At 39.4% G+C, this 12891-nt stretch overlaps 1 protein-coding gene across 1 annotated transcript in view; it reads left to right on the top strand.

Moving 5' to 3' along the window:
* Positions 1–12891, top strand: part of CERS6 (ceramide synthase 6) — a 112357-nt gene that overhangs the window by 44188 nt on the left and 55278 nt on the right. The window contains exon 3 of the mRNA XM_083365691.1: positions 1224–1354. Within this exon, the coding sequence (XP_083221817.1) occupies positions 1224–1354 (131 nt within the window). The remainder of the gene's footprint in view (positions 1–1223; positions 1355–12891) is intronic.

The following is a 12891-nucleotide window of genomic DNA, read 5'->3' on the forward strand; positions in this document are numbered from 1 at the left end:
CAGTCCTCCCTTACTAACCACAGTTGGGACCCCGAACTCTAAGACTAAGTGGCGTGGTCATTAAGCAGGATGTCACATGACCATGCCAATTTATAACATCACTGCTGGCTGTGCTCATTAAATGAATCACTCACAGTTGTTAAGTTACCGTGACTTGCGACTTCCTGACAGCTTCCCCAATAATTTTGCTTGTCAGAATCCAGCTGTGAAGATTGCAAATGGCAATCACATAAGTGCTGGAGTGCTGCAATGTCCAAAATTTTGAAGACCAGTTGTAAATCTCCTTTCTCAGCACCATGGTAACTTTAGATGGTCACTGAAAGAGAGATCAATAAGCGAGGTCTACCTTTATTATTAATGTGTTTTTATTCTCTGGAAAAGGAATTTGTAGAATTGTAAATCTTCCATGAAAAAATAAATTTGTATTTTGTGATCATTTTGTGAGATGGGTACCCTGAAGCAGTAAAGGGTAAAAAAAAACCCACCAACAACTAAAAGTATGGTACATGAGTGAGACAAAAATAAACTAGTGTTAGTAGCCATTCCCATCCTGGACCTATCCAGATAATTCAGTTTACCAGTCCCAGAATTTCAAGCCAGTAGGCCTAGTGGAAAATGAGTGAGTTTAAAAACAATGTAACAGAAAACAGAAGGCAAAAAAACGGTTAAGCTGTATTCCATTATAAGTGGAGCAAATAAGACATCAAAATCAGCATACAATTGAAAGTGTGATTTGATAGAGTACAGTATTCACTGTTCCCAATTATTTTATTAAAATTTAAAGACCACCCAACTACAAACTACTTTGCACCTTATATTTTAAACTAAAGTATGGTAAAGACAGAAAAAGTGTCCATGAAATCAAATTGTGTATTATGGTGGTAATTTATGTCATTGGCACGATGACATTTTATGTAAAATGCAGAAATCTGGAGGAATTAAGAATCTTTAATTACTTTTGTCCAGGTCATATGCAGTAGTTTGATAACAACATGAACTACAGACCAATAACAACTGAAGATGAATCTGACAATTATTTAACTTGCACAAACTGTTTTATATTCTGGATAACAAGCTGGCATTTCAAAGGGCATTTTCTTTTTCATACGGAGATCTGAAACTTATGCTTAGTTTTAGTAAAGAGTATTAACTGGAATTTAGTTGAAGTTTCGTCAAAAGAGTAACTTTTTGACTCTCTCTCTCTTTTTTTTTAATTTTGAAAGCATCCAGATGAGAAGAGGCTGGAAGGGCTATCCAAGCAGCTAGACTGGGATGTGCGCAATATTCAGCGTTGGTTTCGACAGAGACGCAACCAGGAAAAACCAAGCATTCTTAGGAAGTTCTGTGAGAGCCTGTAAGGAATACTTTTCATCCACTTTGTTTCTATTTTTCCTCACTCAAGTCTTGATGGAAGAAAAGTCTCTTCATCTCAAGTCTCATGGAATTTTTTTTTTGGGGGGGGGGAATCACTGCAATATTATATATTGTTTGTTAAAACATAAACTCTTTTCCCTCTTTTCAAATTGACTTTTTTCAATATAATTGGAAAACAGTTTCTTTGGAAACATAGAAGGAAATTACAGCCCTCTAAAGAAATTGGAATCCAATAGAATAAGGATTTTTTCCCCCACATTTAAACACAAAATCAACTATTCTAGAGAAATTGCTCTAAAACTAAAAAGTTATCTTCAGTCATTCTTAGCAGACCTTCTGTGATCAAGTAGTGTGGCTGCTATGATTTTACAATCTGTAGAAATTTTCTGGTGGTTTTTTTTAAAAAAAAATTAAATTCATTGTTTTAGATTTAGTGGCTTTAAGGGGCAGAAAATCAAGACATAAAGTCCCTGTCAAAACCTAAACTTCTCTTCTGAATCAGACTGCTCGCAGTCTCTACTGCCAGGAAGATGTTAATTCACTTCCTCTACTAACAAGGCAGGACTTAATGTTTATTCCTTTCTTGTTGAGGAAAATCTCTCCATTCTATCTTATCCTCTGCATCTGTAGAAAGTTGCACCTGTAGGAAGTTGCACCTTCCTACTGGATTCATGTATTTAGAGGGGAAGGATGATGACTCTGACAGAGATATGCAGGCATCATTGCCTTGGCAAGAGAAGCATTTAAAAAAAATAAAAATAAAAAATCAGAATGAGATACTGTTGGATGCAGCTCAGGCAGATGCCTCCCTGATTCACTGAACTATAAAAATAAGTACAGTGCAATCAGACTTGCAAGAATCTCTTATAGACTATCTCAATAAAAAAAATGCGTTTAGCCTTCATTCCTGGACTGCAGTTTCATTTGGTTTGCCAGATCTGTTAGCTAAAGCAGGGCTTTTTAGCCGTTTCACCCATTGTACCACTTTTCGGATATGGCAGCATCTGAGTATCATCAGTCGCCTAGCAAGGTGTCAAAAACTTGATGACAAAAAAAAAGGAAAAAAGTGATGAAGTACAGGTAGTCCTCGACTTACAACAGTTCGCTTAGTGACTGTTTGAAGTTACAGTGGCACTGAAAAAAGTGCCCCCCAAGCCACAGCCGAGCAGGACACCTGCCTGCCCACCTAGCGGCGCTCTTTCTCCTGTCCGAGGTTTTCATTGTTGTGAGCATTTCTGTTGAGGATTGGCAGTGGGGGTGGGGTGGGGGTGTGTTTGGTTTTTATTTCTCCCCCCCATCTGCTGTGTGGTTGCAGCAGGTTTTGGTCACTTCACATGACCCCGGGACACTGTGACCATCATAAATATGAATCAGTTGCCAAGCATCTGAATGTAAATCACAAGACCCTGGAGATGCTGCAACATTGCAGCTGATCGGCGCTTCTTCTGGGCTCAGCAGAAGCGCCAGGATCGGCGCCGAGCTCCAACTGGAGCCTGGCGCTGATCCTGGAGCTTCCGCTGAGCCCTGACAGCCCTGCAGCTCCAGCCGTCTCTTGCTCAGGCTTGTGCGGTGCTGCCACCGGTTCAGCTCATTCCCCTCCCCTGCTACCACTTTTCTAGGATGGTCCCGTACCACCTGCCAGGTGCCAATGTACCACAGGTGGTACCCATACCACTGGTTGAAAAGCCCTGAACTAAAGGCTATTTGACAAATCCCAGCTAAGGTGAATTTCAACGTATCATTCAGTCAAAAGTATCTTGAGGCAGAGATTTTAGAGAGGAGGGTAATTTAATAAAACTAGTGCATGTCATTGATACTTTTCTTACTGTATGAAAAGGCTTTTATATTTTTATCCTGCTTTTGAGAAGAGATAGCTTCACTCTTGCCTACCTTATTTCAGTAGCATCAGGCATAGTTTGTTGATCTGATTTAGTTTCAAGATATAATGCTATAATACCTAAAATGATAAATGAATGTTTGAAACAAATGCACCTATAAATCAAACAAGCTGATTGCCAGAACAGCACAAGTTGCATCAGATTATTTCATTCTAGGCTGCACCGCCCTGTGGCATAATAATAAAATCTTCTTCATGAAATGTGCAGGAACATAACTTTGGTGCAAGCAACAGAAATTCCAGATTGTTCCTTAATTATTCAGTATGTCTTTAGTTTGCTCTGCCAGAAAAAGGCTACTTTTTCATTTGAATATTCTTGCTAGTTCAAGGGGTTTATAATATTCATGTCTTCTCTGTCTGCTTCCTGTTCAGTGACCTGAAAGAAAACAGAAGAAAGCTGAAAAATCTTATTTATATGTAGCAATTTATAATCAACAGTAATTGTCCAAACATGTAATTCTTTCACAAGTCTGTGAGAACTTTAAACCCAATCATTTTTGTCCCAGGTCTGTAAAGGAACTTAACTTTCATTACACAGGCCAAACTATCAGTTACTCACATACAACTGTAAGAAAAACAAAAACAGCAGATAGAGAAGATGATTTTTTTTCTACCTCTCTCTGTTGCTGTTTTTTTCCATCATCATTATCTTGGCATTAGCTTACCTTGCCATTGTTGATGGGATGTAGTTTACTCCTTGGTAGTTCCTTGATTAGGTTATCATTTTCTTCTTGTTTGTCTGGTGTTAATCTTTGCTCGAGAGCATGTGTTTTGGTCTTTTTGTTTCTGTAGATTTTTATTGTCTTTATTGAGTAATATGTAAATGTGGCTTATCGCTGCATGTCTACTGATGGTTAATTTTCCTAAATGCCAAACCACCAGGAATTCCCTAGCATTTTTGGATTTATCTTGCTCACAGTTTTCCACTTGGAAAGCTGATCTTTTTTTGTTTTTCCTTGAAGATATTTTGTGTCTTGGATAAGAAGTGAAATGTTTTCAAGGAAAAGCAAAGAAAGTCCAGTTGCCTTTTTAAAAAAGCACCTTTGGGACAACCATGACCTGGATGACAGATAATCTCCATAGACAGTCTGAATTGTGTTTTCTGACAGCTAGTTGTGCTCAGCTAATCTTCTGCCTGTCTGTCCTGCATAGTGGCTATTACACTTTATTATATTCAAGGACAAAAGATAATAGCAAAGAAAGAATGAAAACCAAAACAGAATCTCTGAAAGAAACTTGCCGGAATGGGTTTTCTCTAACAGGAGTATGCAGTAAAATAGTCCAAATCCAGTCCAGAATTCCAAAAGCCAGAGAGGGTTGTCGGTCATTCGATAAGTTGAAATTTCGCAAGCAGAATCCACACACCAATGTCATACGACAATTGGAGGCCAGAGGATTACTTTCCAAAGGGATCATAGATTAGGACTACCTCTTAAATCAGACTGCAGAAGACAGCTATCTCTGTTCAAGAGATTTATTCCCCTGCTTACAGTGTGCCTATTATTTGCTGTTGCAAGTAATTTGAATTATGTTTGGACACACTTTTCCTTTGCCTTTTTGAAAAAAAAAACACCTGACTGTAAGGTTCTGCCTCAGCTAGTACTCCCAAGCAGAGCTCTTGAAATTGGCATTGTTTTAACAAGAAATTTTATTGAGGGACAGTGAAAGCAGAAAGGCAAAGCAAGGTCTAAAGAATTCCCGGGCAAAATGTTACATTAAAACTTCCCTTCACAAACCCCTCCCCAGTGCCCAACTGTCCAGTTTGCTTCCAGCCAATCCACAGGTGTGACGTTGTTATGGGAACCAGAGCAATAAGGGATGGTTCGAGTGTGTAGCATCTTCCTTCACAACGGATTGGAGATAAGACAGATGGCTTCTGGCACATTCCTTCCCCTTTTCACACTCAAAGAGATCATCAAAGATGGAGAGAACAAAGTAAAGGAAATGCATCTGTGAGCCCCCTCCCAACAGAAGGAAACCACCCACCACCCTTCAGAATGTCAGAGCCCCGAAAATATGAATTGGAGGGATCCTGACAATGACTGCGGGTTGCCTGTTTGTAAAGCAACATTTTCTAGGCTCTATACTAAGTTCGTAAAGCAAAGTCATCCCTTCCTGTAGGCTCACTATGTAATAGACATGTCAGATGGGACATACACTGGCCCTGTTATAGGAAGAGCTATTGAAGATTCATGGAGTTGTTCTTAGTAAGAAGAAACTGGGAAGGCTCTAATTGGAGGCAAAGAATGTTTGGGCTTGGGACCGAAGGGAGAAAAGAATGCACGGGGAAAAGTTCAATTTAAGGAAGAGATTTGTCCACCTTCTCCTGATGAAATGTTCATAAAAAGGGGTTACTGTGGAAGGACTGCGATTAGTTCTTGTTTGGTGACATATATAGAGTTTCTTCGATCCATTCAGTTTTGGCAAAACTCCCTAACAGTGATTGGAAGGGAATGGCAATAGGTCATGTATGACATGGAGCAATTCCGAATCTGACTGATCTGCTCACTTATTTAATTCAAACTACTAAGCCACTACGTCATCTGCTCAAATTATCCATTTTCGTATCGTAAGAATATAATTTTGATTCGGAAAGAAAGCAGGAGACGCAGAGGCTTTATTTCATAATATTCTCAGAAGCCATAAGCAACCATATCGGGATGGGAAAACTAGAGGACGCAGAATGTGATTTGTTGAGGATAGCAATCATCTTAATACAGGGCTGGGAATCCTCGGGATTACTGAGGTGTAGCGGCAGTGTGATGGAATATGAGAAAGATTTTGATACTAAGTCAAGGGATATGTCAAGGGAACAATCAGATAAGAGACATCGTAGCTTGCAAGTGGATAGCGAGCAGGGCAAGAGGGTCAGAAGAGACCCTTCCTAGTTTCCTGGCTGTAAAGGAGACTCTGGAGAGAATTATACTTTCAGCTTTGCAAGATTGATATTGACCTCCCAGGATAAACTGGATAGGAATCACAATCAAACTAATTCTGCTTTACTGTAAAGCGATGCTGACAGAATCAGAACCTCTCATTCTAAAGAAAGCTTCTCTGCCATCTGCAGCCAGTCTTCTTACCACATAGGTATTGTTGTTGTTGTTAGTTGCGAAGTTGTGTCCGACCCATCGCGCCCCCTTGGACAATGTTCCTCCAGGTCTTCCTGTCCTCTGCCATCTTCTGGAGTCCATTTAAGCTCATGCCTACTGCTTCAGTGACTCCATCCAGCCACCTCATTCTCTGTCATCCCCTTCTTCTCTTGCCCTCAACCTTTCCCAGCATTAGGCTCTTCTCCAGTGAGTCCTTCCTTCTCATTAGGTGGCCAAAGTATTTGAGTTTCATCTTCAGGATCTGGCCTTCCAAAGAGCAGTCAGGGTTGATCTCCTCTAGGACTGACCGGTTTGATCGGTTGCAGTCCAAGGGACTCGCAGGAGTCTTCTCCAGCACCATAGTTCAAAGGCCTCAATTCTTTGGTGCTCAGCCTTTCTTATGGTCCAACTTTCACAGCCATAAATTGCAACTGGGAAGACCATAGCCTTGACTATACGCACTTTTGTTGACAGGGTGATGTCTCTGCTTTTTAGTGTGCTGTCTAGGTTTGCCATGGCTTTCCTCCCCAGGAGCATTTTAATTTCTTGGCTGCAGTCCCCATCTGCGGTGATCTTTGAGCCCAGGAATATGGTATATATGAGTTAAATGACCTTCAGGAAAAAATGATGGGAAAATCCTAACACAGCACAGAGAGGAGAAAACCATTGCTTTCTCTCTTGCTAAATGTTTAAGCAAATGGAAAAGCCTGAGTGCTCTATTATACTTTGGCCACTATTTGAACTTTTTTTCAATAATTAACTTGTGCTACATTTGGCCTAAGAATCCATTTTCCTCCCTGATACTGATTACAGTCCTATAGAAACTACTTAATCCTTTGAAAAACAGGTTATGCTCGCAAAGTCACATCTGTATAAGTAGTTAAAGCAACGTAATGCAGAGAGGTTGAGGACTGGGTTTGTAGCTGTGGTGAGGAGCTGTTAGCAGGGAGCACACACTAAAAGAAGTGAACCAAGAATAAACTTCCTTTCACGCATGTCTTTTTGCCATAACTGTATTTTGAGAATTGCCCACAACAGGTGGCTGAGGTTGAAGAACTACTGCTACAATAACAGCTTATTACAGGGAAGCTGACTTTTTATTTGGCAATATAGAAATGCTTCTTTTGTCTTCTGGAAGCTCTTACCTGAAACATTACAACTGAAATGCTCTCTTCTCCGGCATGACCGATGGAGAATCCACAATAGATGGGGTTAATCCTCGTCTTCCTGCCCAGGGACCAAGTCAATCAACACTTTGCCATGCCTCTTCCCTTGGGCTAGGATACCCAGTCTTGACTTGGTCTTTGCCCGTATGAGACGTGTAAAGCTTGGCTCAGGCTTTAGGCAGAGACAACGATCAGGTCGTATTTTTCCTTTTTATTTTCCTCTCTTCTCCCATCTATTGTGGTTCTTCTGGCTGCTGTGCTAATTAGCACAATTGATCCTCGAGTACACTGTTTCTTACATTGAGTGGCTCTGCTGCTATCAGTACTCTGCTCCTTACTACTGAGATTCCTCTCAGTACACCTCTGAGATATATCTGTTTTGAGATCCCTCTCAGCATACCACTGAGATATCTCTGATTGCAATGGCAGACGACTTGGCATCTCAGCCTTCACAAGATGCCCCCAGCACTCCCAAGAAAAGGAAGTCTAAATCCTCCAAACAGGAGGCGGCTGGTAAACTTAAGGCCAAGGCTATTTCAGCCTAGAAATCCTCTAAGGCGGCTGAGAGGGAAGCCAGCAGGAGGCACCAGGCCTTAGAGAAACAATTCTCCAGGGTGCAAAGGCGACAAGGTGTGGCTGCATCTGGACTGACATCTCCTGCTCCCACGGAGGCCTTGGTCTTTGGACCACAGCATGCTCCTTCTACTTCAACTCTCCCAGGGCCCCTTTCCCCAGAAGGAGAGTCAGTATTATCTCCAATTCCTAGGGCAGCACAGCTATTTGCACTCTTAGTCAGTGTATGTCTTTGTTTTTGGTCTACCTGTCCAATCGGTTTGTATTTATGGAATTTAGCATAGGAAAATGGGGAGGGTAGTAAATTGTGCTCAGATGTTCTCAAAGCTGTTTAGGAAACATGCATATTTAGGGAAGGATTTGTCTCAAGTAATGCTATGACCATTAAATATTGAGAATCTTTACCAGAGTTTAGCCAAATATCCAGCTGGGAAATCAAATAGACCTGCAATGAAAATGTCCAACTGCATTGTGTGCATTCCTTTAAATACTTGAATTAGAATCATTCCTCTGCAGTAATATTTCTCATGTTCTGTCAAAAAGGTTTGTCATGTACTTTAATCTGAAAATTCAGATTTTATATATCTAGTAGGTTATTAGAATATTAAGGAATTTTAATTCCTAATGATGAAGAAAAAGAACTCATCTCTCTTAAATGTACCATTGAAGAGTAAAGTAGTGCTAGTGAACAAAAGCTGTGCTATAGCAAAAAAAAGAAGAATATCAGAGTAAGTTATATTTCATAGTTTCTCCTCATGTAAGTTACTTATTGTAAGGTCTAAATAATTTTTTCAGGAATTACAAGTTTTCGATCTTTTGCTTGATCTATCGGGTTTGCCCTCGTTCCCTAATTCCTCTTGATCAATCTTAAATTATCTTCATCCTATTGTTTACAAAAAGATATTCAAGAGCTGGCAGACAAGAATGGTTTGTTTCTTTTCCCAGAGAAATAAAGATATAATTATAGAATTAATTGATTGCTCAAGATGAATGCATTCAAAAATACCTCTTAACTGTACTTACTCACACAGAGGTAGTCTTACTTAAAGTCTTAAGTAGGCCTTAAGGGGAAATAATGTCTCATCTGTTGCAGATCTCTGCTATGCCCCACTATTATTCCAGATTTTCAGTAAAGGTGTTGAAAGAGCAGGGATTATGCTCATCTCTAAATTTCAGGATTTGTTGGTGTGGTTCTTTTAAGTAGAGCAGTGGTTCTCAACCTGTGGGCTGTGGACCTCTGGGGGGCCACGATGTTGTCACAGAAGGTCTGCGAAGGCTTCAAGAAATGTTATGAGGTAAATCTTGAGTTGAATCTTAATGATCCATGGCCATGGCCCGTGGCCACAAAAGGTGTGAAGAAAAGCTTGAGAATCATTGAAGTAGAGAATTTCTCCATATTTCCAATAGATAAAATGGCCTTGGGCTAACAGACTACGCATACAGCACACAGTTCTACAAAGACAATCCCAACCAGAGTTTTTAAAGTGTCTTGTCCTTGTTTCATTCTCTCTGATTCATGCAGCATCTCTCAGTATTTTCACTTCTGTAGTAAATAAGCATAATCAAGCCTTCAGTTTCTTTTTTTTATGTCCCAATTGTGGCTATTGCCAGATTTTATCTTCATCCACTTTCTCTGATATCTTTTTTAGAGAATGATCAGGGCCTTGGTGGAGCAGTGGGCTAATGCCTCCCTAAGTAACACCAGCTGCCTGCAATTAGTGCAGGTTCGCGTCCCACCAGGCTCAAGGTTGACTCAGCTTTCCATCCTTCCGAGGTAGGTAAAATGAGGACCCAGATTGTTGGGGGCAATAAGCTGACTTTGTAACAATGCCACTTGGGGGGGGCAAAAGCCCTAATAAGCAGGCATATACATAGAATGAAGGCTATTGCTAAGCACATTGATTTGTGCTTCTTAGATTGTAAGCCGCCCTGAGTCTTCAGAGAAGGGCGGGATATAAATGGGATTAAAATAAAAATAAAAAAAATAAAAATCTTTTTTCCTTGCCAGCGTTCTATTCCTGTTTTTATTACTTTACTCTGATATTCATATTTTACTTTGTGTGCATTCAGTAAGTTCCAATTTTTAACTTGCATCAATGCTTGTTCATGGCTGTCTTTTACATAATCAGCAAATGAATGCTTTTTTTCTTCAGCAGTTTGTTTGCTTAAAGTTAATCTTTAATGATTATCAATATCATTATGGGGATGTAATACATTGTGAATTTTCTTGTTGTTTTGGTCCAAACTCTCCACTTCAGTTTACATCCATTTAATAATTCTAGCAGTGTATAGCATCACTGGCCCAGGTATTGGATGATTTTGATGCTGTTTCCACCATTTAATTTTGCTTGTAGCACTTTTCTCACTCTTTGGATGTATACTTTACTAATCACATTTTTAACATTTACATGCTTGATATTATTGAACTGTAAAATGCCCAGATATTGTTATCTGTTCAGTACAAGTTACAGCTGACACTTTCTTTAACTGGTGTTGACCTTCGTATGCATCAAGTTCTTCCCAAGAACCAAAGATGTTGTAATGCATTGGTGTGGTATATGTGCAGTGTAGTGTGGTGTTTTATTGAACTAAACACTAAAGTATTGCTGAAAAATATTTTAGATTGCTTCTCTTTCCTTCCCCATAGATATTGGCGATTGCATGCCTGGAAAGAGAGTGACAGAATCTGTTCAGTGACTAACCTTGATGAGTGAATGGCAGACTGATGAGTAGAGGGAAAGGAAAATATTTTACTATTCAGGACTCAGCACGTGCAGCAAATAGTCACAGCAAAAGATGGGCCCTAAAGGGAGTCAGACAAGCACAAAAAGCTTGAAAACCTTCTTTGTAAAGTTTTATGCTGCTTGTCTTTAGTACCCAGGTTCTGTCACCGCCATTGCTACATAGTGGTTTTGTGGAGTATTTTCCTTTTTATAAACAGCCCACAGAAGGAATTTCTTTACTGCCTTCATTTTCTCTCCCTCCACCCACTTTTTTAAAAATTAAACCCCATTTCCTCTAAGATTAAAAATGAAAGATGACGATATTAACAAAAAATATGAAACTATAAGATCAAAGAGGACTGATGGAGTAAACTGGTTTTAAGATTGAGAAAAAAGTAAAACACTTGGGTATTATGACAAATGTGAATTATATGTTATTTCAAAATAATTGCATTAAATCATGGAATAAGAAGGAAATGGAGGATTCACTTAATAACCATGCTAGTAATTTAACAACTACAGTGACTCACTTAACCAATGTGGCAAGAAAAAGTCGTAAAATGGGGCAAAACTAACAACAAATGTCTCACTTAGCAACAGAAATTTGGGGCTCAGCTGTGACTGTAAGCCAAGGACTGCCTGTACTCTTTCTGTGAAGTCAATCTCTTTAACATTACTTTTGAATTTCTCTCCTGTCAATTTGAGCTGATGCCCCCATCTGCTTGATTTTTGCTTAATGTTGAACATACTGCCTTCTAAAATCTTATTCATGCCCTTAATATATTTAAAGGTTTCAATAATGTTTCCCTTCTGTCATCTAGGGCTGTACATATTTAGTTCTTCCAATCTCCTGTTACGTTTTGTTCCTCAGATCTTGCACCATCTCTAGACTTGCTCAATCTTGTATCTTTTTTTAAGTGAGGTCTCCGGAACTGGACACAGTATTTAGATGTTTAGATGGTTGATTAGAATTGTGTATGTATATATGTGCATATAAGGCACTTCTTAAATAATTTTTCATGTTTTCTATTTCATTTATGTTCTGTATTTTCATTTTTCTATCTCCTTTTTCCCCTCTCTCTTCTTTTCCTTTCTTTTTTTCCCTTTCTCATTTACTATGCTTTTTTCTTGAATGTATGTCAGGACCCACTTCAATCCCCTATCTTAAGAAAGCAGAACTCTTGGAAGCGATTTCTTCCAACAGGAACTTTTATTAAGAGTAGTTTATAGCAGGCAGAATAGACAAGATCTGAGATTTCCCATGCAGAACGATAGGTTAAGGTATCCCCAAGCAAGACCCCACCCCATAGTCCAGCCAGCCAGTGTGGGACAACCAATCCCCAGGTGTTAGGTCTGTCGTGGGAAAAGGAGAGATAACATTGGTCCATTTCCAGGTCACATAGCGATGGTTGACGGCTCTTCACCCCTTCCTCTGGGATCATAGAAATAAACCAGGCACGGAGGTTACATTCTTTATTCCTTCCCTTGTTCTATCTGACAGTTTAGGGAGATAGGTTCAGGGAGAGATATAGCACAGGGAAGCAAAATATTACATTGTAGCGGATGGAGGAAGCAAAGGCAATAAAAGCAAAAGGTGACCCACGGACACATCTCCCTTTTTCCCCTTAGGAGTATGGCAGAACCCAGGGAAAGGTGATATTTGCTTTTGGGTTAGAGGGGATAGATGATAGATAGATAGATAGATAGATAGATAGATAGATAGATAGATAGATAGATAGATAGATAGATAGATGATAGATAGATAGATGATAGATAGATAGATAGATGGATAGATAGATAGATAGATAGATAGATAGAGATAGATAGATAGATAGATAGATAGATAGATAGATAGATAGATAGATAGATAGATAGATAGATAGGACAAAGATGGACTTTGTAACTGTTAGAATTCAAAACTGATATTGAACAAAGTTTTTTTCTGTATGGTTTGCATTCACCAAATGATGTGAACCAATTGCTTTAATGCTATGCTTGCATTGATTTGAAAAGATTACTGCAGTCACAAAGACTATTGTGGAGGCAAATGTATTCACATCAGTGATTAA

The sequence above is a fragment of the Vipera ursinii genome, assembly GCF_947247035.1.
Source record: "Vipera ursinii genome assembly, chromosome: 1".
Taxonomy (NCBI): Eukaryota; Metazoa; Chordata; class Lepidosauria; order Squamata; family Viperidae; genus Vipera; species Vipera ursinii.